A 24,518-nucleotide genomic window follows, 5' to 3' on the forward strand; every position below is an offset into this window, starting at 1 on the left:
AGATCCAAGTATTAGATGAATGGGCCATCTGTTTGGGGAAGGGATTTCAAAACCTTTTGCAGCCAAGAGCTTTCAAAGACAGAATAAATATTTCCTTTTGCTATATGGCCAAGACATAATGCCATGAAATGAGAAGAAAAAAAAAAAAGAGAGCCAATCCTTGGGTTATTCATTCGCTCATTAACTCAATAAATATTTATTAAAGTACCTACCATGTTCAAAGTATTGTGTTAGGTGCTGGAGAGGTTACAAATTTTTAGGAATGTAAAATATTGTAGCTAGAAGGCATTTTTAGAAAATTCCAAGAAAGAGGAAGACATGGGACCCAAGTAACTGGAATTAGCAAAGGAGTGAAATGAGACGAAATCTCAGTATGATAACTGTGCCAGGTGAGTTTGAAGAATTCAGTACTTACCAAAACATTAAACAGATAGTATGACAAAACATCTACTGGCATAGAGATATCACTATAGCCTGATTCTTCTAGCAATAAGAACAAAGAAAGGCATCTATGAATTCCTGGCGGAGAGGGAGAGCTACACAAGAAAGTCATGGTTCAAATACAAAGCAAGCTAAAATGGATCTTTGGAGCCTGTGATGAAGGAGCATCTCGACCTGACGCTGACAGCTTTCCCTTTCCATTGACATGGGTTTAGTGATCACAGTGGATTATCCAGCCATCCTATTTGGTCCTGCAACAAATAACACATACATACACACTGTTATGTACTGACTTTCAAAATTGATAATCACGGGTCAGCAAAAGCATGGTAGGTTTATCAAAATTACAGATAAGTATGTAAACATTATAAACTTCAAAAATATGAAAGTAATGATACAGTTGAAAGAGAACTTTAATTCCCTATCGTACATACTGAACGTCAAGAGAGAGTATCTGTACGTTGGTTATAAAGTTAATGAAAAACAAAACTAAACGTTAACTAACAAAAGTTAGCCAGAGTGAGAAACAGTGTAAGACAGCCAATTCCACATTTTTTCTTAACGGAAAAACTGATGAACTTAAAGACGTTCGATGAAGAAACAGAAGTATTAAGCATATGTTCAAGAGTTGAGGAGGTAACCCTTTAAAGAATATAATGCAAATACAGTGAAAATTAGTTACTTTTAAGAAATGGAACTTGGGGTAGGTGGCAAAGCGTTTTTCACTTTCCATTTCAGATCCTCAACTGTGTGAATCTTTATTTCCTCGTACATATATTAGTTTTGTAATACCAATAACAAGATGAATAAGATACTTACACGAAAAGATCTCCAGGACATACTACGATTACAGTAATCTATATAATAAAGTCCCTTCCGTGCGTTTTTAAAAGCAACAGCAACATATGTGTACATAAATTAACATAATTATATTGATGTTAATACTTACAAATGGACCAGATAGGAAAGGAAGGTAAAAGAACACTTCTAGATTGTATTCTACATACTTCCATATTGTTTGAATCGTTTATGGTGAGAATATATGTGTATTTATCTATTCATGGTTCAATTATTTTTTTCTCCACATTTTCAAAGACAAAAGATTCCATGACTGTAATTAGCAGAGATAAGCTCAATGGAAGTAACAACTGCTTTGGTCCCAGAAAAACCTGGATTCAAACACAAGCTTCACTACGTATGTCACTTTGAACAAGTTATTTTACCTCTCTAAGCATCAATTTCCTTTTCTAAAAGAGCTTTACTGAGATAGAATTCACACACCAAACAATTCACTCATTGAAAGTATACGATTCACTATATCGTAGTATATTTACAGGATTGTGCCACCATCACCACAAACTACTCGAGGCACATTTCCATAGCCCTAAAAGCAACCATGTATCCACTAGCAGTCAATCCCACATATCCATCCATCTTCTTCTCTGGGAAAAAGTGGGGATCAGAGGGCGAGGAGTACCTACCGTGTTTCCCCAAAAATGAGACCCAGCCGGACCATCAGCTCTAAAGGGTCTTTTGGAGCAAAAATTAATATAAGACCCAGTCTTGTATTATATTATATTATATTATATTATATTATATTATATTATATTATATTATATTATATTACATTACATTACATTACATTACATTACATTACATTACATTACATTATATATTATATTAAGACCGGTCTTACATTAATTTTTGCTCCAAAAGACACATTAGAGTTGATGGTCCGGCTAGGTCTTATTTTCGGGGAAACACAGTACCCGATAGGCTGGTTCTGAGAAACAAATAAAATATGTCAAAGCCTCCAGAAACGTGCCTGGCCCTCAGCAGGTACTCATCCCACATATTTCAATTAAAGTTCGAGACAAAATGATAAAGACCTAAGCAAAAAGACTGGATGTGGTGAGAAAGCATAAGAGGTGGGCAAATCCTTTCAACTACCTAGGAATGCACTCAGGTTCCTAGCCTCAAGAGCATATTCACAAGCCATGCCCTCTTCCGAACTCTCCTGAATACAAAACAAAAGCAAACCAGGCATCAGGCCCAAAACTGCAAGTTTGAAAATGTCAGCATCTGGGGGCAGAACGTCTCAGGAAGAGAGACGCACCCTCACCCAGCCAAAGCAAGTAGCAGGAGCAAACAGTGCAGTTGCCGAGAAGGTAAGAGAATGCCGGAAGTTCACACTGGACAAGCAGTTGAAACTAGACTGTCATGTTTCTACTTCTCAAAGTGAAAATAAACATGACAGGTGCTCATTTGGCTGTTCAAGCACTTTCCACTTAAATGGCAATTCCTCAAGCTTACCGACTGCAGCCTGAAGTTATAATTTATTACTGTTTCTGTATTATTATTCCCTGGCCTTGGCAGAAAGCAGAACATGGCACCTACCTTTCAAGACCCATGAGAGGTAATAAAGTATAATTATTTAGAATTTATGATTAAGCCATAAATTACAGGTACTTTTTACTTCAGTTGGTCAGTCAGAGGTTGGGGGAGGAAGGGAGTGGGGTCAGAGGAAAAAAAAATAACAAAAGCCTTTTCCTTTGAATAAAACGTCTAAAACAGGGCAGGATGGAGGCACACCTGGAGGATTTACTAAGATACCAGTCTCAAAGTCAAGTCCCTGAGGAGCCTCAGTTCAGAGACTTTAAACTCCTAAAGGTGTCTGTTCTCCCTGCTCGGAGGGCAACTGACCAACCAGAGTGGCTCTTGCTGCCCCCAAAGAGAAGCATGCCCTGTTGTCAGGTTGGAGCACAGCAAAGGTCCCCAGCACTCCGGGCCCTGCTGCTCTGAGTCGCAGGTATTACAAACACCATGCACCTCACCTAGAAAAAGCTCCTGGGCAGACTGTCAGTTCAGCCTCAACCAGGGTAAGACGGTGGTTACCAAGAGCTCTGGTTCAACCATGGCCACATGTGAACTCTTCGCAGCCTCAAGAATCGATGGGTAAGATTTCCCTTTCCCATAGCTCCTTCATGAGCTACGGAAATATATATGGAATAGTTCGGTGCAAAGCCGGCAGAACGTGGGGCAGGAAGCGGGATAAGAACACAGCATTCGGCACTCTTCTGTCACCCCCTCGCCTCACTGGTTCTCGGATAACCATGGCCGGGCCTAGTCTTCATCATCCGTCCCCACATTCATCACCGTTTGCAGCACACTTGCCCGCCCATTTTCTTCTTAGGCCTCACAATAACCCTGGGAAGCAAGTATCATGCCCACTGGTCGGCCAGGGGGGCAGAGACTCAGAAAGGCAACAACAATGCAGTGAGTCCGGAACCTGGTCACCTGACAGAAAACCCATGGCCTGTTCAGGGTTTTACCCCAAACTGTTGGTGAGGTAAAGCAAAACCTAAACAAACAAAGATTACGCATTTCGATTTACATTGCTTTCTCTTTTTTTGCAGTGGAATTTTCACTGGGCAACTGTAACTTTGAAATAACTGATTGTTATAGTAACACCAGATATTTGAAAATGAGTTCAGTTGGATTTAAGGTAACAAAAGTAAAGACACCAGAGAGAACGGAGTCAGGAACAGTGACATGTAAAAAGTAATAATAATAAATTAAGCGGTGGGGGGAATGGTGGGGGTGCCCCAATTGTTTACCTAGCATTCACCTTTGTCCTGAAACACCCCACCTCCACACCCGGCTCCTGCTTAAGAAACATAATTTGGTTGATGTCCCTTGAACTGCATAATCTGTTCCACTAAAAAAAAAAAGAAAAACCCATAGTTTGTCTCCAAGTCACTTTTAAGTCCCTAACTCCCAGGTTACATTCAGTCTATGGAAAACATCTGTGGCAAAGTAAATCATCCTACTCTGAAAAAGACCAGAGTATATTTTTTTCCTCTAAGTGTGTTTTGAAGTCCTGGTTGGAAAATTAGTGAAAATTGTAAATCTGTTTGCAAATCTAGTCATGTCTAACTCTGAGATTAGGGCAAAGATTCCAATTTAAAAGTAAAACCGTGACAACCCCAGTTAAGCGTGTCCTCAGGCATTGCCAGCAGGGCCTTCAGTCACTCCCACAGGCAGTGGATTTATTACAGGCACCCGACAAGTCCCCCATCAGACACCCCTGGAGTATTTACTTGAGACAGCAGGGTTCAGTCTGCACTTCCTCTGCAGACCAATATATTATTATAAATTGAGCTAAACTGTTTCCTTTTCATAAGTGCTATGAAGTTCAGATTTCAGATATCAGCACTGGGCCGAGGTCCTTCCACAGAGCTCCTTAGAGGACTTGGATTTTCCAGAGTCAAGAGAAAAGGGAGCATTTGACCATGGTTGCTTTCATTTTTGTTTTGTTTTGTTTAAGAGGAGACGGAGGAAAATTCATTTTAGAAATCCAATATGACATCTTAATAAGAAAATATATTCTAAATGCAAACTGTGGGTACATTGTGCTGTGCTTGGCCCGTCAGTGGGGTACCAGCTATTTCACCTATATCTGAAGGCAGGAGTTGGGAAATCAGGAACAGATAGTATGTCTTGGATATTAGCGCCTATAAAATAGTAACACTCACTTAGAAGTATTATCACCTACAATAGCTAAAGGGACCCAATATGTATTTAAAAATGTATATGCACTATAACAAAATATTCAAAATACAAATATTCAAAATGTAAATATCCAAAAGGACAATGTAATTAGTTAATATTTTCATTATTAATCTATTTCAGAGGCAAGAATAAAACTTAACTTTAAAAAGAAATTGAAAAGAAACAAATGGACTGTTGTCCTCTTATTTTTCCCTTCCTGAACAATGCAGTCCCAAAGCCTGTAAGTGAGGTCGAGCATCAATGCTGAGGGAGGGAGAGGGGGCATGCAGAAGCCCACAGCAGAGGCCAGCGTCGAGGGGGTGAGGAGGCATGACCCAACATGGGGTGGCAGAGCCCCAGTGGAACAAAATGCCAAGTTCCAATCCATGCTTCTTATCAGCTGTGTAACCATAGCTAAGTAACTACATCAATCTAACCTTGATCTTTTCTTTTGCAATATAGCTAATACTACTTTTAGGGTTATTTAAAAGATTAAAAGAATGCTTGACTTGTTACTCCCCAATAAATGTGGTTGTTATTCCAGACATATATATGTGTAGGAAAAAAGACTGAAAAGGAACATACCAAAAATCCGCATGAAGCAGATTTTTATATTTTCATTTCTTACTTTTCAGTTTCTTTTCTCTACAGTGAGAATACATTACTTTTCAAATCAGAGAAGAACACATGAGATGTTAATAAATAAATGAAAGGTAGCTGAACTTTTACAGTATGTATTTACTGCTTTTATCTACAGAAAATTAACAAAGCTATCAAAAATGGCACCATTCTGACTCATTTCTTTTAAAGATTCAATTTGTTAATAGAAACTCCTGAACAAAGTATCTAAAGGAAAGATGTTTAAGTGGCTGAAATGAACACCCATTGATCCTCAAGGTAAATATCCGAATCTGACATTAAAAAATGAAATAATACCATTTCCCCAAAAATAAGACCTAGCTGGACAATCAGCTCTAATGCGTCTTTTGGAGCAAAAATTAATATAAGACCAGGTCTGATATTATGTAAGACTCGGTCTTACATTGTAGTAAAATAAGACCGAATCTTATATTAATTTTTGCTCCAAAAGACACATTACAGCTGATTGTCCAGCTAGGTCTTATTTTCGGGGAAACACGGTACCTGTTTTACCTACAGACGATACTCAACAATGGGGCAGAGAATTCAGAATAGAAACTTGGTATCGGAGGCCTGGGAGAGGCAGAGGAAGATATGAACTTAACCTAAAAACATTCCCACACAGAGATTTCAGGGTATAGGGAGCAAGTCTGAATGATCCCTTAGCGGGAGGAAAAACGCTTTACGGAGGTTCCACGACTTACGACGGGGTTACGTCACAATAAGCCGATCGGAGGTTGAAAATGTGTTTAATAAACTCACCTACCGAGCCTCACAGCTTAACCTAGCCTTCTATAAACGTGCCCAGAACACTTACATTAGCCAATCATCTCACACAGTGTACACTGCAGCGTATTGGTTGTTTACCCTTGTGGTCGCCTGGGTGACCGGGAGGCGTGGCTTGCTGCCGCTGTCCAGCAGCATCAGGAGCGAGCGTCACCGCACAGCGCTAGCCCGGGGAAAGATCAAAATCCAAGTACGGCTTCTACTGAAATGGGCACCACTTTCGCACCATCGTAAAGTCAAAAAATTGTGTAAGTCGAACGATCCTAAGTTAGGGGCCACCTGTAGAGAGACCCTGGGACCCATCCTGGTCCCTGTTCTGCCTCGTACTGAGTAAACCGTAGGCAATCACTTAAGAAAAGCACAATCTGCGTGAGCCCGGTGGCTCACAGGCTGCTTCGAGACTGGATGAGCTGGCTTATGGGAAAGTGATGTGTAAACTGTAAGGCCACGTGCAGAGGGAAGGCACTGAGATTTAGGGCTTCCTTCCATCCTGTTCAACAAATGCAGGAATCAGCCCATGAGAAGAATTTAAGCGACAAAGGGACACAATATTAAGTACCAGGGAGTCACACTGTGAGAAAGTGATTCCCTACAAAATGACCTTCCAACCTTCCTGCTGACAAGCAGGACATCTCAGGGATGTACCATTATACAGTGGACACCTCTCTAACAGTTACTAAGCTCCCCTTTTATCAAAAGCAGAAGAGAACTCAGAAGCAGGACCTTCAGGAAAAAAAAAGAAAAAAAAAAGGTTGCAGGCACTTAATACTGTTTTACTTTCTCTATAAAACTCTTCTAATTATGCCAAGCGATACTGGTTTTGCACTTAACATAGTAATATAAAATCTACTAAAATGAATTCATTCCAGTAAAAGGGAAAAGGTGACTTTATTTAGAAATATTATGTAAGTGACAGTAAGGTAGCACAGGGATATGGCAAGAACCTCGGAGCTGATGTGGGAATGAGTGAAATTTGGAAAGTGCTTAATGACGTAATGGCTGAACTTGCAAACTGTGAATTCCTAGAAGGCAGGGGCCAAGTTTTCTCCATTCCCAATGTCTCCTCCAGATTCTTATGCAGCATCCAGAGCATGTACTACGAATGCTCAATTGGGAAATAATTATTGTAATAAATACTTGCTTTGAGTCTTGGTGCTTATCAGCTCTAAAACCAACACGTGAGTAGAACCCCCAGGTAAGAGTGAAACAAACCCTGAATAACCAGGAGCCACCGCCAAGGAGAGAGCAAATCCTGAGATGCTTAGTGAGTAAGAAAGGATGCTGTTGGTATACTCCCTGTGCATCAGAAAAGAAGCAGGAAAGTCCAAAAACAAAACAAAAAACTTAGAGCAAATAAGGAAAAACAAAGCCCCACAAACCCCACAGCTTCAGCTGGCTTAGCCACAGCTGAAATACTGCTTCCCAAAGAACTAAATGACAAGTGCAGAGAAAAGCCGTTATCAGGTCAGCTGTTTTTGAGAAGAAACTAAATTCAAAACTGACAAAAAAAAAAAACCCTCCTCAGTGAGAATTTATATCAACAGGGAACTATTTTTAAAACTTCACACTGAGGGGGCAGCCGGATGGCTCAGTTGGTTAGAGCAGGAGCTCTGAACAACAAGGTTGCCAATTCAATTTCCACATAGGATGGTAGGTTGAGCCCCGCACAACTAAAGATTGAAAATGGTGACTGGACTTGGAGCTGAGCTGCGCCTTCGACAAGTAGATTGAAGGACAATGACTTGGAGCTGATGGGCCCTGGAGAGACACACTGTTCCCCAATATTCCCCAATAAAAATATTTTAAAAAATGAAAAAAAAAAAAAACAACTTCACACTGATAAGTTGATTTTGATGACTTAGTAGCTCTGATGAGGAGTCCTGGAAATTGTTTAGCACATTTAGGGAACTCCGTAAAGACTGAGAATGAAAAGAAAAGCAACTTTGAAAAATTAGCATTATCTCAAAAAAAAAAAACTAGTTACATAGTTACATGGAGAAGTTTTACTATCACTGTAAAATACTTGAAACATATTTGAAAAGATATATTCAAAATATGTACCCAGTAATCTAAACCTTACACAACAGAGCATCAGCAAAGATTTGATCCAGCTAATTACCAAGCATAAAATAGCAATCTCCTTGGTGGAGGGGTATTGCCAAACCAGGGGTCTCTATGTCCCACGAGATCTTGAAACCAACGTGCCAAATATCAGGATCTCTGCCTTCGAGTTGAGGGTCCTCCTCATTTTCCTCTTCCGGGCCTGTTAAAAGAGAACAGAGTGACCAAAAAGGAAATGTTTCATCTCAAGTTCTGACTTTTACAATAGCTATCTTAGGAATAATTTAAGTTTTAATAAAAATATCCTCCTTTACATCATATTTATTAAAAAAAAATTATTTAGAATATTTTTAACATCAATTTATTTTTTAATCGAAACATCTTAAAATGGTGAGGAAATAACCACAGATACCAAGGAAAATAAGATTATTTTGTTCAACTCCAAGCAAATAAATTAGAAAATCTCAATTAAATGGTTAGTTTTTAGTGATGTATTAATTGCCAAAAGCGACATCAGAAGAGATAGAAAAGCTAAACAAGACACAAAAGGTATAGAGGAAGTTGTTAAATTGCTCAGGAAAATACAGGCCTAGAGAGTTTCAAAGGAGAATTCTACCAAACAATTAAGGAACAGGTAATTTCAACACACTTTAAATTGTTTAAGACCATAGAAAAAGAAAAGTTTCCAAATTCTTTTCATGAAGATAAAATAGAATAATATGTATCAAAATCCAAAGAGAAAACACACACAGAGTCGCAAATACACAAATGCGCATGCAGTCACCCACCTGAAAATCAATGCAAAGTCCTAAATAAATATAAGGAAATAGAATCCAAATCCAGCAGGATATTGAAAGAATAACCATCCACAATACTAAGTAGAAATTATTCCAGAAATACAAGGACAGTTCAATATGCAAAAACTTATACTTAACATTAATCATATTCATAATTTTTAAAAATCATGAGTCACCAGAGATACATAAAAGTATTCAATAAAATACATCTTTTCATGATAAAAACCTCCATAAGATAGAAATAACTGGCTATCATGTTTCTTAAGATGACAAAATACTGATCTATCGCAACTCCAACCCCAGCATCATATTTTAACAGGGAAACATCAGAATTAGAAAACAATGTCCTTTATCACCACAATAACTAAACATTATTCTGCGAAGAATAGCCAACACAATGGTGCCCTTTGGAGTTGCGTAACAGAGGAGACCCAATTAGACACAAAAAGAGGTAAAAAGTTTTTTAACAAGAAAAAAATATTCTTTTGCAAATATGATGTTTATCTGCAAGTGAACCAGGAAAAATATAATCTCAAGCAATAGGCAAATTCAGAAAATTTTCATAAAAACATCTAGTAAGATTCTGATATGTACAATCTCTCTGTGAAGATAACCTTTAAAATATTAATGAAGAACACAATAGACTATTAAACAAATGTAATGACATATTAAGTTCTTGGGAAATAAGACTGAACATCACGGAAATGTCATTTCTTCCTAAATTCATCTATAAATTTGACACGAATAAAAATACCACTAGGACCAATTTTCAGATGAATGGGGTTGGTAACTAGGCCAGCTGATTGTCCAATTCACATGAAAACATAAACAAGCAAGCACAGCCAGGAAATTTTTTTTCCCACTATATAAAGAGCTCCTACACATCAATAAGATAACATCAATAATCAAATAGAAAAATGGGCAAAAGTTATGAAAGCAAAACACATAAGAGGTAATAAAATGAGTTTGTAAACCTATAAAAAGATGTTCAAACTTAGTCATCTAAGAGAAGTTCAAATTAAAGCCACAATAGATATTTTTCACCTATCAGATCAGGAAAGATCAAATACTTTGATAAAATACGGTGTTAGCAAAATGGCACACTCCATCTCTGTAGGGGACAACTTGGCAATACCTATCAGAATTGCAATGCACAAACTCTTGGAACTTAGAAGCATTCCTCAGTTCCACTTTAATGAATATATACTAAAATTCCTACTTGCAGAGGTTGCAAAATGACTTTTGAGCAAGGATATATATTGTGGCACTGTTTACATGAGTGAAAGATCATAAATAACCTAAATGTCCATCAATAAGTTTCTCATTAAATACATTATGAGATGTGCAGGCAATAAAATACTACATAGGCACTAAAAGTAATATAACTATGAACCAATATAGAACTACCTGATATATTTTTAAGAGAAAGAAACTAATAGGCTATAATTTGTATGAAAAATACAAAGACACACGTGTTTGTATATATGTACCTATATTTCAAGAAGGATACACTAAACTGATTTTTCTGAGAGGAGAACTATGTGGCTGGGTACAGGGGTGGAAAAAACACGTAAAAGAAGCAGAAAGGACACACAAAAATTTGCCTACACTAACAGTCCTGCAGGGAGACGGCCCTCCATAAAAACTTGTAAAAGCTCATTTAAGGAATATTTATTGAGCACTTAGTATATACTAGGCACTGACGCAGGCACGGGGGTAAATCAGTGAATGAAACAGCTATGCCCCAGGGCAGCTTTTCATCCAGTAAATGTCCATCAAGGATTACAAGTGAGAGAACACTTGAAATTCCATTAGACTTGAAGCCACTAAGACTCCGATCTTTGAGGGCAGGGTTCATTTCTCTGTTTCATCCATTTACAGCCCTAGTCACTGGCACACAGAAAGCATTCAAGGAACCCTTGTACTAATTGCTCGCTTCAAAACAAAATGTTCTTTCAGTTCACACCATTCACAGTCCTCGCCGTGCTGGATGGCAAGAAAAGAAAATGTGAATTCAGGAAGAAGAAACAAACAAAAAAACCACCACAAATTAAATCAAAGAACATAATAAGGCATGCCACTGCTAAATTAGTGCAGTTCTCAATACTAAGAAGTGTAGAGAAGACAGTGTAGAGAAGAGAGGGTTCAAACAACCAGGGCAGAATTCTTAGAGAAGATGAAATCTGAAAGACAAGTGGGGTTTATACTCACAGAGGTAGAGTAAAAAGTGATGAGGGAAGACAAGACGCAAAGTTGTATGTGATCGAAATGAACACTAAAGCGTGTTTTTACTTAGGCTGTATCACGTACATGTCACGTACACAATCCAGAAGTACATGCATCGAAGATGGCATACCCCCAACACAGCACCCCTAAATTCCAAATGCCTTACTCTACAGTAACTGTGCACAAGGATCAAAGGCAGTACAAGAAAGAAAACAGGAACTCCCCTTTATGACTACTCATTCACATGACTTGGCACAGGTATGCTGAAAAAAATCAGACCAGAAATTCAAGTTCATGGTCTCTTCAAGGAAGGAATGGTACTAAATGACCTTTAAGGACACATCCAACTTTGGACAGTCTTCAATTCCCTAAGTTTGAATCTAAAATCGGATACTGCCATAGGAACAGAATCTCACCTTTTCTCATATCTGTAGTTATTTCCGATAGATGTTTTCTCAAATACTCTTTAGTTAAGCCGCTTTTAGCTAGAATAAAATCATACAGTGAAACGTCCAAAGCCATTTTCTAGGTTAAGCCCAAAAACACTTTCAGGAGAGTCCTCTCAAACAGGGACGACAAATACCTTACATATCAAGGGACCCAACTAATTCATTGGTTGTGTTTTTTCTGAGCCCTGGTGGAGAAGAATTTTGCAACTGTCTCCAGGCCCCGCAGGAAAGACGGTATGATCAATTACTGATGTGCGCATGGGCACTAGAAGGGTTAGTTAGCGGCATCAGAACTGGATTATTTTATCTCCATCTCATGACATTGCCCAGGAAGTTCGTATTTATACGTAATACATAGCTATACCTAAGAATACCAGAATTTGCAAAACTAGATCCCATGGAGCAGAAAGGAGCTCACAAAGGTATACAGCTTGATCTGTACTTGGTTTCCTTAAGATATCTAAGTTAGTTGCCCACCGATAAATGTACTCTGCATAAAATTATACATTTCCAGCTATTCTTGAATTACAGTGTCTGCTATCACTGAGCCGGTCACAAGTGGAGACAGGTAAGAAGTAGCTGCCCCTTGCACACAAAGTGGAGACAGGTCACCAGTGGAGACAGGTAAGAAGCAGCTGCCCCTTGTATACAAAGCATGGGTTCTCTGCTACTGGCCGCCCCTGTCAGCCACGTCACTCATCTGCGGTACCTGCCTGGTCCCTACAGGCATTTAAGTCTCTGACCCTTGTTCCAGCCCACAGTCAGAGCAGGCCTGTCACCTGCTTTTTACAAAGTTTAACTGGAACACACTCATCACGCCCATTCATTCACACACTGTTCATGGCTGTGTTCACACTTAGCAGTATGAGCGAATAGCAAAGACACAGACAAATGAGGCCCACAAACCCGGAAATATTTATTCTCTGTCCCTTTAAAGAAACATCTGCCAAGCCCTGCTCTAGAGTCCTGATATCCGTGATCTGACAGAGATCTCTACTGCACATATAGTCAGGAAGCCCAGGCTGGCTAAAATAGTGGTGACGTAATGTGACAACGAGCTACTCGTGGAATGTGATTAACACTAGCATACAACACAATCATTCCTGCTAAATTATCTGATGTCCAGATCCACTGAGCAAAACAATACTGATCTGAGAAATCGTATGTTCCTATTTGTGATACCCCAAGGCATTGGGTGGCTTCATTCTAGGGGGACCCACATGACAACAGATGTAGCCAGTAGCACGTGAAAAAACAACAGAAATAGTTTAAGAAGTTTTTTGCTATTTCCCTCTCTGGTCACATCAATTTAACTGTACAAGAAATGATTTTAAGCTACAGAGACAACGGTTTTCATACCACTGAGTATGGTTATGCTAATACGTGGTAATCTTTACAGGCTACCAGGCGGCTGGACTGCTTTCCCGTCTCACTTTCATCCTAGCACTTTTCTCAATATGGCACCAATAAAGTCTTGAACGACAAAGAGAGACAGTAATTGCAATCAGTGTTTCCTGATGTGTCCCATAAATCCAGCACCTTTGAAATGCGCTCATTAAAATAATGTTTTGCTGAAGGTTTGTTTCCCCCTTGGGCTGAGGAGGGAGGAGGGAAGCTGTAGGTCGGATAAATTTTTTATTGCATAAGTATAGTGTTGCTCACTTGCTCAATAAAATCAACTTGTAATTATCTGTTACGACTGCAAGTGATTAGTCTTGCCCCATGTTATTTTGGAAACAAGCAGGGACGGTAGGCTCCTACTTGCCTCTAAGCCTCGGTAACACTGGAAGGATTTTAAGTGTCTCAGTGTGTTTGGTACATTCCCAGCTCCCACTAACCACATTGTTTAAGAAGGAAAAGATGGGACAAAATCCAAAAGAATGCAAAGTTTAAATGTAAGTTATACATGTCTAAGACTCCCCCCACCCCCGCAAAATTAGCCAATTTGATTTTTTATGCTCAAGTTTTTAGAAAAAAATTAATTCCATTTAATAAAAGGTAAATGCCATCAAATATTTTGTTTACATTTTTAAAGCGATATGCCACCATTACATAGGAAAAAAAGATACAAGCCTGAGCATGAAGGAAGAGATGACAGTTCTAATCAAATAAAATATATCACTTGAAATTTTGTACCATATTTAATAATATACCCCATTAATACCGTATGTCAGTAATGTCCCTGATATGTAAGTATATATTCATCAACACCACACATTAAAAAATAGCCCTATTTCTTTGGCCGAGCGCTAAGATTTCTAAGACTTTGGCCTTGCAAAATATTTTCTCTGCTCCCTTAACCCCACGCCTAGAGAGGCTTAAGTATTAATAGCAGGTCCCTTCCTATCCACGTCACAGATCTTGAGGCAGGAAAAACCCTGAAGTTACAGATGGGCAGCTGGTATGTGAAGCCTAATGATGCTTTCTCTGTCCAGCCCTGATCTATGACATTCCAGCGTCTGGGACGGGGAAACTGTTTTTAAAGATGGAGGGAGAAAAAAAAAAAAGAAAAGAAAGATGGAGGGAGAGAGAAGGTGAAAAGGGAAGGTGTGAGGTTTGAAAGACACATTTAAGGAGGGCAATGGCGGGTGGGTGTATAAGAACATAAACGATTCTGAGTTGAACAGGTGTCCTATGAATGTCATGGACTTGCAAGAGAAGAGGCTAGAGAGGTGGAGAGGCTGGGACACGGAGGCTTTGTGACCAGCAAGGAATCTAGACTTCTACTAAGGACAATGGCGGACACTCAACACTTCTTCACAGGGCAGACCTGTTGTTCACTCTGGGGGGCAGAAGCTTCTAAGTGCAGACTTTGTATCATTTTTCTGGGCAGGTTTCCAAAGCAATGGCAAATGGTGAAAGCTAAAGAACATTTGGGAAACACTCCGGAAGGACTGTATCCCTAGGGAAGGTCAGGCAAGGAAAATCCTCCGCGGCAGTTTTACAAGGTCCAAACGCTTTCCCTGTTGGTTGTCACGCCTGCGGCCGATACTGAGCTCCCCCTTCATTGATTCCATGAGGACTCAATGGCCTGGGAAGATGGAGAATTCAGGTAAGTTAGAAGGAAAAAAGGTCAAGCTCATCAGTCCAGCTCGGAATCTGTAACAAGCAACTGCGCTCAGAAGCCTTAAGACAAGCAATTCAAGACAAACATAATCTCTTTTCAGAGAAAAACTGTAAAATTAATTATAAGTTCTCTGGGATTTCAGGACAAAAGGTGAAAACTCCTTCCCGAAAAATCTAAAGTCCTTCAACATCATTCTGGCTCTGTCAGCTTTCAGATTAACCATTTGAAAAAAAAAAAAAAAGAAGATATAAATATTCACATATATAGCAGAACCTCATTCCATCAAGTTTCATGGACTTGGTGGAGAAAAGTGAAAGTGAGAAAAGGACAGGAAAATTGCTCTTAGCTAAAGCTTCAAAACCACTATATTATCTAAAGTGTAATATGAAATCAGGAAAGGAAGCAGAAATACTTCTGAAACAATACATCCTCCAAACCAAAGCTTCTAACAATAGACACAGCAGTTCCTCAGGAAAGTACAAAGACAGTTCTGGACATTTACAGGAAACCTTTATGTTGTAAATAACATAGAAGAAGACCAGAACCAAACTGGATTAATCAAAAGAGGATTAGTTATTTGTTCATCTAGCTCCAGGCAAAGCTTTATCCAGGGCTCAAAGTATGTGTTTAATTTCTCTTCCCAAAACTCATGAAAAAGAAAGAGGGTGACCATAAAAGCTAGAGGGTAACCAGTAGGAAGCCATGAGAAGTTGGTTTTCCTCAAAAGAAGAAAGCGACAGAAGAGCCAAAAGATGAAGGACCAGAAATTGGAAACTGATCACACTATTACTGTTGAAACAAGGTCCACTTGAAGCCAATGAAACCTCTGGTCTCAGTAGTAAGTGAGATCATTCCTCGTCTTTTAAATTAAGCCTATTTAGGTCACATATTTGCTACATGAAATCAAAAGAATCCTTACTCTAAGCAGATATTGTAGTTACAGAAATCAAAGAGTTACTGGAGAGTGATCGCAATGCAGCTGAACAGCACATACTACTCAAGAACAAACAATGCTACCGATTTGGGGCAACAAATAGGGATTGTCCATTACATGCAGATACAAAGAAGGATCGAGACACAAACCATGCCTTCAAGGAGCTACAATTCTAATTCAAATATGTGTAAAACTAATGTATGGCCTTAGAAGTCAAGACAGTGGTTACTGCTGTGGAAGAGAGTGCTTCTGGGGTGTTTATATGTTTTATTTATTGATCGGGGTACTAGTTCCATAAATATGCTCACTTTGTGGCAACTCACCAAGCTGTTCGTTAATGATCTATGCTATATTTCAATACTTAAAAATAAAAATAACCTCAATAGACCAGTTGGAAGATAATGTTAAGGAAATTAGAGAGTAGATTAAAAAATACAAAATATTGAAAATAAGAGAATAAATAAGAAAATTAGAGGGACCGTCCAACAGGTTCTAGAGAGAAAATTTGAGAGGAAGAAATAATTAACAAAGTAATTCAAGAAAACATCCCCCAAAAAAATAAAAAAATAAAATGAAATATCCCACATTAATGGATATGGGTTTCCAGATTAAAAGGATCTACCAAATATCAGTATAATGGATTAAAAAAATCACTGTGAAATGATAAAACATTAGGAAAAAATCCAACAAAAAATAGTCACATAAAGGATAAAGAAAAATCAGAACTCTCAACACCAACACTGGAAGATAAAAGACTTCGGTGTAATGCCCTCCAAAGAAAATTTGGAAGAAAAATCATTTCCTACCAAGATTTCTATACCGAAAGGATCTATTCACGTCAAGGTAGAATAAAGATAATTTAAGATATTCGCGGTCTCAACAAATAACCAGTTAAGTATCCTTTCTCAAGAAAAATTAAAGGATATATATGCTCCACTAAAATAAATAAACAAATCAGGAAAGAGAAACACATGGGATGCAGGAATCTGAGTCATCAACAAAGCAGATGAAGGGAATCCACCGGATTACATTGAAGGGATATCATAAAATGGGACATATGTGGTCGTCTTCTCTGCAGAGCCACCCCAAACGTCAAATCCCACAGGGGGGAAAAAAAAAGCCATAGAAGGTAACCGATCCAGACCGGAGCAGATTGGAAAACTCTGGTAGCTATTTCTCCATGACAATGAAATGGACAGAATATCTGATGGTTCTGAAGCTCTTGAGAGATTTAGACAATTGGTAGAGAGCATAGGATTTAACTGGAGATAACTACATAGAAAACTACTCAAGACCACTATTAACAAAGGAAAAAACTAAGAAGTCATAAAGAAAAGGAAAGCCAATCAAAGTTTAAGACAAGATTTTGAGTGGCATTTCCATGGACATGATAACTATAAAGGCTGAATGCTGATTCAGCCAAATTTTGTAACCAAAATTACAACGTACCATTATCACAGGACTATGGGGAACCTGAGGGGGGCGCATGTGTCGGCCGACAGGGAGAGAAAAGAGGGCTCAGTAAATCCTCACTTTCCATATCAGGAAGTCAATAACAATGCCCAAAATAATGCAAGTATGTTATTAACTATCAAAATCATTACCTGACAGAAAAGAATATAAATGATTGCCTCTGGGGAAATGAGAATGGGGAGAAAAGGCATCAATAACTGCTGCTTTTTCTTAACAAACCTCACAGAAATAGTTGACTTTTTAAAATTATATGAACGTGTAACTTCAATAAAAACTAAAAATAACGTTCATTGAATACTTACCATGAGCTAAAATAAACACTTGTTATATTCTTAGCACTTTACAAGCATTTAATCCTCACACTCCTGAGGTGGGATTCACTTGGTTCTTATCACTATTTACTATTGAGTCAGGAAGAAACTGAACTTGCCTAAGGTCCCACAGCTAATTAATAGCAAGAGGAATGATGTCATTCAATAGCACAGGATTAAACTGCCCAATTATGTCACAGACGATACAGCTTGCTCCACACCAATGCGTCCTCTTATCTCCTGTTCCTCTTCCAGATTCCCTCTACATAGCGCTCTCTCTCTCTCTCTCTCTCTCTCTCTCTCTCTTTCTCTCTCTCTCTCCTTCTAGTCTTTGCTCAAATGTTTCCTTTGAAAGGAAACCGGACTTTCCTATTTGAAACTGTAAGCCTGTGTCTCAGCCTGGTCACACAATCTACTTAGCTGATTATTTTCTGTCTGCCCTTGCTAAAACATAAGCTCTGTGAGGGCAGGGACTTTTGGTCATTGTTATGTGCTCAGCATCTAGAATAGTGCTTGGCAAAAAGTAGATGCTTACTGTTAACTGAATAAATAATTTCAAGGGGGTAAATATATATATGTATATGTGTGTGTGTGACTTTTAAGACCAAATAAGTTTTACTGAGCAGTGTAAGTGACTTCAAAACTAACTGACAAGACACAGTATAATACAATAAAATAAACAAGGTACATGAGCTTTGAGACCTTAGCCAGGAATGCTGGGAGGCTAAGCAAAACTTTAAATACCACAGCATTTTTCAGATGATTGTCCCAAAACTCTAAGCTGCAATCACAGCGTAGCTTTTTTCACGGTCTCAAAGATGACCTAAGAATTACAAAGCTACTCAGTTCAAAATAAAGATTTAACAATTATGGAAACAAATGTCCACCCGTAAGTGGATTCAACTTTTCCCAAGTCAGAGACATGAATGGAAATTGTAGAGTTAAAAGGAAATTATTTCAAAGTCCCTGCTTTCTAGCCTCTCTCATATACAACAGGAGACATGGATGGGCCCTGCTTCCTTGTCCTCGTTGGCCCTTCACGAGAGACCAAGAGGATAATATCAAGAATCTTCAATATTTGGCAATATTGTGGCACTTAAATATCCTAAGAATTGTTTTTCCTACACAGACAATGTCATAGAAAATGCTTCCTTCCAAATAAACAAAAAAGGTGACCAATAGTTATTGTTTAAGTGATGTTTTTGAAGGTGGTCCAGTCTAAGAACAGGTATACGAGCATATTAAACAATGGGTTTGTAATGCCGTCTCTGCTAAAATTTGCTTGTTTTTCTTTTCTTTCTTTCTTTTTTTTATATCCAGGAATAACAAGCAATTGCCAGCAACGCTGGAATAGGAAAATCAAATACTCTGACTATTTACACATGGTTCCCCAAAGCCGTTCCTGATTAAAAATTGTACCATTTCAATCTTCCTACTGGAGATATCCATTAACTAGAAGTGCTTGTGAAGCCAATGAATTTAGTACATAATTACACGTATCCTACACGAATTACTTCTCAGTGACCTCCGCTCAGAAATAAACCAAAAGAGGATGATTGACTCATTATAAATCTACATGAAGGTTTCACTGGGAAACGGTATTGAGAGCAAAGTCCTGAAAGATCTTAAGCTTTACCTGAATTTAATTTCAGCAGAAAGGAATCACTTCTTTTCTGAAGTTCCAATGCATTGACCATGAGCTTTTCCTGTAGCATGGAACGCTCTCCTGTCACTAAGTGACTATGTGACCTTGGACAAATCACTTCCATGCTCCCCTCCTCCATATTTTCATCTGTGAAATGAGAAGCTTGAACTAGGTGATTTCAAAAGTCCCTTTCAGATCTGACGTTTTATCATCTCATCATTATAATCACAAGAGCACACCTGGTCTCACCCATCCTCCCCAGGCAACAACGGCATTTGATTTACCTTTGGAGTCTCCATCCAAGCTAGAACAACTCTGTTGTTCGGCTTTGGGGAACCATGTGTAAATGTCAGAGTACTTGATTTTCCTATTCTGGCTTTGCTGGCAATTGCTTGTTATTCCTGGATACGCATAAAATTAGCAGAGATGGCATTAAAAACCCATTGTTTAATATGCTCGTACACCTCTTCTTAGACTGGAACACCTTAAAAACATCACTTAAAACAATAACTACTGGTCACCATTTCTGTTTATTTGGAAGGAAACGCTTTCTGTAACATTGTCTTTGTAGGAACAATTCTTAAGGTGAACTGCCCTTAGCAAATGCTCAACAACCAAGTTCAAGGGCAGAAAAAGAACAGTCCAGTTGTCTGAAATGCCCACTCTCTTTGCTCCCTTTTAAGCCCTTCCCAACCCAAACATGATTTTATCCCAAACGGCTCTCTTCAAGTCGTCCTTTACTTAGCTCTGGCGGGAGGATACGGAGACTAGAGAAACAGACATATAACTTGTCACCTAGAAGAAGGCACTTGGAAGAAACGCACCCACCAAAAAGTTTCAAGGGACATGCTTTGTACACCCTCTGACCCAACATCACACACGTAGCCAAAAACCTAGAGAAAAGTTCCATTTCATGGAATAAGCTAATGCATTCAGTCATCTGAGAGCCTGTGTAGCAGCTACAGCAGAGGCTGTGGGGAGAAGGGAGGGTGCGGGGAGAACAGAGGGTATCAGGATCTGCCATAAAGAGCAAGTAGGACACGCGCCGAACCCACCCGGAGGTGGACATTTCAAAACCCCAAATCCCAGAGGTCGCTATACTGCGGGGATAGGAACTAACTGCTCACAAGGCTGAGTTCAGCCTCAGCTGTTAGGACTCTGAAGCCAGAATGTCTGGGGTCACACTCTAGCTCTACTAATTAATAGCTGTATAACCCTGGGAACGTTCACCATCCTTCTGTGCGTCAGTTTCCTTATCTGTAAAATGGGGACAACAGTAGTTATTTCGTTCACGGGGTTGTTGTAAAAATGAAATGAGTTAATACACTTATATCAGTGGCTGGTGCATAGCAGGTGCTCAAGGAAGGAAAAGCTCCCCAGTATTGCTGCTATTATTCGAGTTCTGAGAGTCTCGGGGTTTAAGAAAACAAAGGACTTACGCTGCTCTTACAGATTCGAATTCTGCAGTTCCCTCCTCTATGTGATAATTGCAAGGATAAACCTTTATGTATTTACGTGTATGTGTACACTTTATCAGTCTTCACTACTCCTGACCGCAGAAACTATTCATTAAAAATGTAAATTCCTTTCTGAAAGATATTCTAGATTTCAAAAACGACTTGATCACCCACACTCTGGGAGGACAATAGGACCATTAACCTGGGGCTGAGAGTACCTGGGAGCACAAAGACACCTTTGTAGCAAGCTGAGCTATCACATGCTGCTGCCTCAGTTTCAGAGCGTTGTCTCCTTAGGAAAGAAACTAACAAACGCCATTGTTGGTTCACTTCAGAGTTCTTGGATGTGATCGTTCTTAACCCCCTGGCAAAGCCTTATTAAAGATCAGAGGATCTGGGTTCTTTCCATTAGGACAGCATCAAATCCCCTCCAAGCAATTTTCTGAGGTCAGCGTCATTATTTAAGACGCCAGAGAAAGCAGTGAAATTTCCAACCGCTGAACTCATTCCTTGTTTCGGGCGGAAGACTTAAGGTAACGTTAGAAAATATTTCAGTTATTCTGAGGAAATTTTTGAGACTGGGAAATGGTAAGAAGTTTAAAGAGAACCATGAGAATTTCTTTAAATCCCTTTTCCAAAACAGTCGTTTCAGTAAATGAAAAACAAATAACAACAAAATCCCATTAAAAAAATTAGTCGTCAGACAACAATAACCCTTAAAAGTTCCAGTTCGGTTCCCTGATGGGGTATCTACAACTCCCGTTTTCCAAATATCTTTCAATAAACAAGTGGAAGAGAGCCGACCCCGTGTCTTGTATTCCTGTTTCAAATGATCAGGCAAAAGACAAAGTCCACAGTGGTCACGCTGTCCTGTCCTGTCCTCAATATTGTCAACTACCCTTTTAATGGCCCCGTTCTGAAAAACAATGAAGACCCCAAATGCCCAGAAACTGAACAACAGAAGGAGGGAAATTTGGGTGGCACGTAAAACAGATTCCAAGGGGACCAGATTTCAGAAAGGGCAAGGAGCAGCTCACCACAGCCACCCAATTAGGTCAAAAAAACCACCGAGCTGATGGAGGGGCTGGAGACTTTCCTGAGAAGAGGGAATGTCTGCCTACAAAACCCACCTCCACTGCATCTGGCGAGGTAGGACAGTAGTCAAAACTGTATAAAGGCAAGAACACGTCCATATTTCACAAATCACTCCTATCAAGACAGTGATGTCAACCATAATAAAATATTTTGGCAAAACTGGAAATGTGCACCTGTGGGAACCTGGAAAGATTTGACAGATTTTTGTTTTCCCAGCCCTTTATCAGCAAGTTAATTATAGCAACTGTACAATCTACGCTGAGCTTTACAGAAAGGCAGTTGGCTGCATGAAACCAAGATGAGGCTCTCCTGGGCCTGGGAAAGACAAAATGACAGCAGTGCTTACACGTGAAAATATTCTATCTGCGTACAGTCCAACAATGAGCCAGACAGAGCAGCTAGAGGAGAAAGAGAAATGTATATTCTGCAGCTCTGCGGTTGGGGTGAACCTAACAAGGACACACAACACCCCTGTAGTACACACACACACACACACACACACACACACACACGTGCACACATGCTCACGGACGCGTGCTCTCCAGAACCTGCGCCACTCTGGTCGTGTGACACTCAGGGCTGCTCATCCCCTGGGCAGACTGTACCTTCGAAGCTGTAACTGTACACGGCCACCGCTGACCTTTCCACCAGATTTTCGTCGTGATGCCAGCTCACGGCCATTTTCCCCATGCCAAAATAAGGTTCCTCTTTCAGATATGGCATTTTCTGGGGATCCATGAAATTCAGCAACGTGACGTTGTATGCAGACCTGTTCTTAATGTCCACTTCGTCCTGTCCGTCAAAGGAGCCCATGCCAACCCTGGGGAAGTCTGGACCGATGCACAGAGGCACGGCATCAATGCTGCCCTTGTCTTTGGCGACGAGTTCCTCCCACGCCTGGATGGTCTCGACCTGCAGGTAGTCGTTGAGCTTGAGGAAGGTTTGACAGGCGGCAGCGATTTCAGCCTCGCTGTATCTCGTGTTAGAGCCCTTCATGGGCCAGGGCACCGCAAAGAGCCTGGTGTTCAGGTACTTGTAGGTGCAGCCTGGGTTACCGATGAGGATGCGAGAGACCGGAGTAAGTACATCTTTGCCTTGGACCCTCACCAGGTCCCGGAAGAGGACGCCATGCTTGTGCAGGGCGAGAAAGGCTGCTTGCACCTCCTTATGGAGCCCCTCGGGGACGCTGCCAGCTTCTCGGAGAACTAGCTTAGGATATTTCAGTTGCCACTAAAACAAAACCAGAGCAAAAGTGTTTATGGATGGCATTTGTTTCATTATTTCCAAAGGATGTATGTTTGTGAGCATTAGGGGGGGAAAAAAACAAAAACAACTGTCCGGTGGTATTTCTAAAGAGGATTAGTTTCTCTCTAGCCTAAAATAGAAGACTAAATAAAACAAATGTCATCAACTCTCCAATCAAGATTTTCAAGTCCAAATTCAATTAAGAATCGTTCATATAAACAAAATAATATAATTTGGGCTGTGAATTCTCAGGCTCCCGCTATGACCGCTTCTCCCCACTCTCAATCTGTCTTCTAGCCTTTGGCCCTCCAGAAAACACAATTGTATTGACTGACTGCTTATCACCTATGTAGTAAGTGCTTACTTACTATGTGCCATGGACTGTTCTAAGTGATTTAGACACATCAACTCACTTACTTCTCACAACTCTACATGGTAGGACTATGCTGGTCTCCAGTTTATAGAGATGAAAAGACTGAAGCCGAGAGACATTTTTAAAACTTGCCCCAAATCACTCAGTACAGGAGCTGGAACTTGAAGCCACTGGGTTCTTAACCACTACATCACACTGCCTCTCAATAAACAACAAACTCGTTTCTCCGTGAACACATTCACTGAAAGAGAAATCACTTTTCTCTGGGAGGCAGAAACTAAGTTCCCTAACCACGAGAGACAATTTTGTTCCCAATGATAATACTGGTGTCTAGAATATACTCACTAAATTGTGAATGAACAGATGAATGAATGAGTGGGGTATTCCACTGCAATTTAGAAAGTGGTAATAATTTTAGCTGGTGGTATTGGAGGACAGTACTGTAAGATAATTCTCTATAACACGGAAATAAGTGGGTTTATTGATGTCACTTAGACTGCATTACCTTTTCAACCACCACTTCTGGCCCCTAGGACTTGACATATGAATTGGTTTCGAGCCAGAGTTCCCTGACTCCAAACAATGAAATTAACTGTTTTTTAAACCAACACACAGGATTTTACATTTACCCCGATAAAGTTTAGTCTGACTGGTTGCTTCTTAGTATTGTGTTACTGACCATTTTTGACATGCACTCATTGTATATTTTCATTCAATAATTATCATTTATATAATAAACAGAGCAAGACCACTTAGCCTCCCAGACATTCTTTTTTTCATTCAAAATATGTCTGTAGAGCACCTACGAAATACTAGGTAGGGATTTAGGTTCCTGTCCTCACTGAGCTTTCTACCAAATCAGGTAAATAAATAAGGAAAAGGAACCCCAAATTGTGTTAGACAATAGCCCAGCTATAAAGCAGTAGGAGATGTGTCATTAGCATAGGAAAGACTCTCTGAGGAGCTGG

The 24,518-nt window shown here is 39.7% G+C and overlaps 1 protein-coding gene across 2 annotated transcripts in view; it reads right to left on the reverse strand.

Moving 5' to 3' along the window:
• FTO (FTO alpha-ketoglutarate dependent dioxygenase) overlaps positions 1–24,518 on the reverse strand; it is a 339,023-nt gene that overhangs the window by 213,096 nt on the left and 101,409 nt on the right. For both annotated transcript variants that reach the window (XM_019732370.3, XM_074314872.2), the window contains 2 exons: positions 22,538–23,162; positions 8,537–8,680 (listed from right to left, as the gene is read on the reverse strand). In XM_019732370.3, coding sequence (XP_019587929.3) covers positions 8,537–8,680; positions 22,538–23,162 — 769 coding nt within the window. The remainder of the gene's footprint in view (positions 1–8,536; positions 8,681–22,537; positions 23,163–24,518) is intronic.

The sequence above is a fragment of the Rhinolophus sinicus genome, chromosome 8, assembly GCF_057876585.1.
Source record: "Rhinolophus sinicus isolate RSI-liver-muscle chromosome 8, RSI-T2T, whole genome shotgun sequence".
NCBI lineage: Eukaryota > Metazoa > Chordata > Mammalia > Chiroptera > Rhinolophidae > Rhinolophus > Rhinolophus sinicus.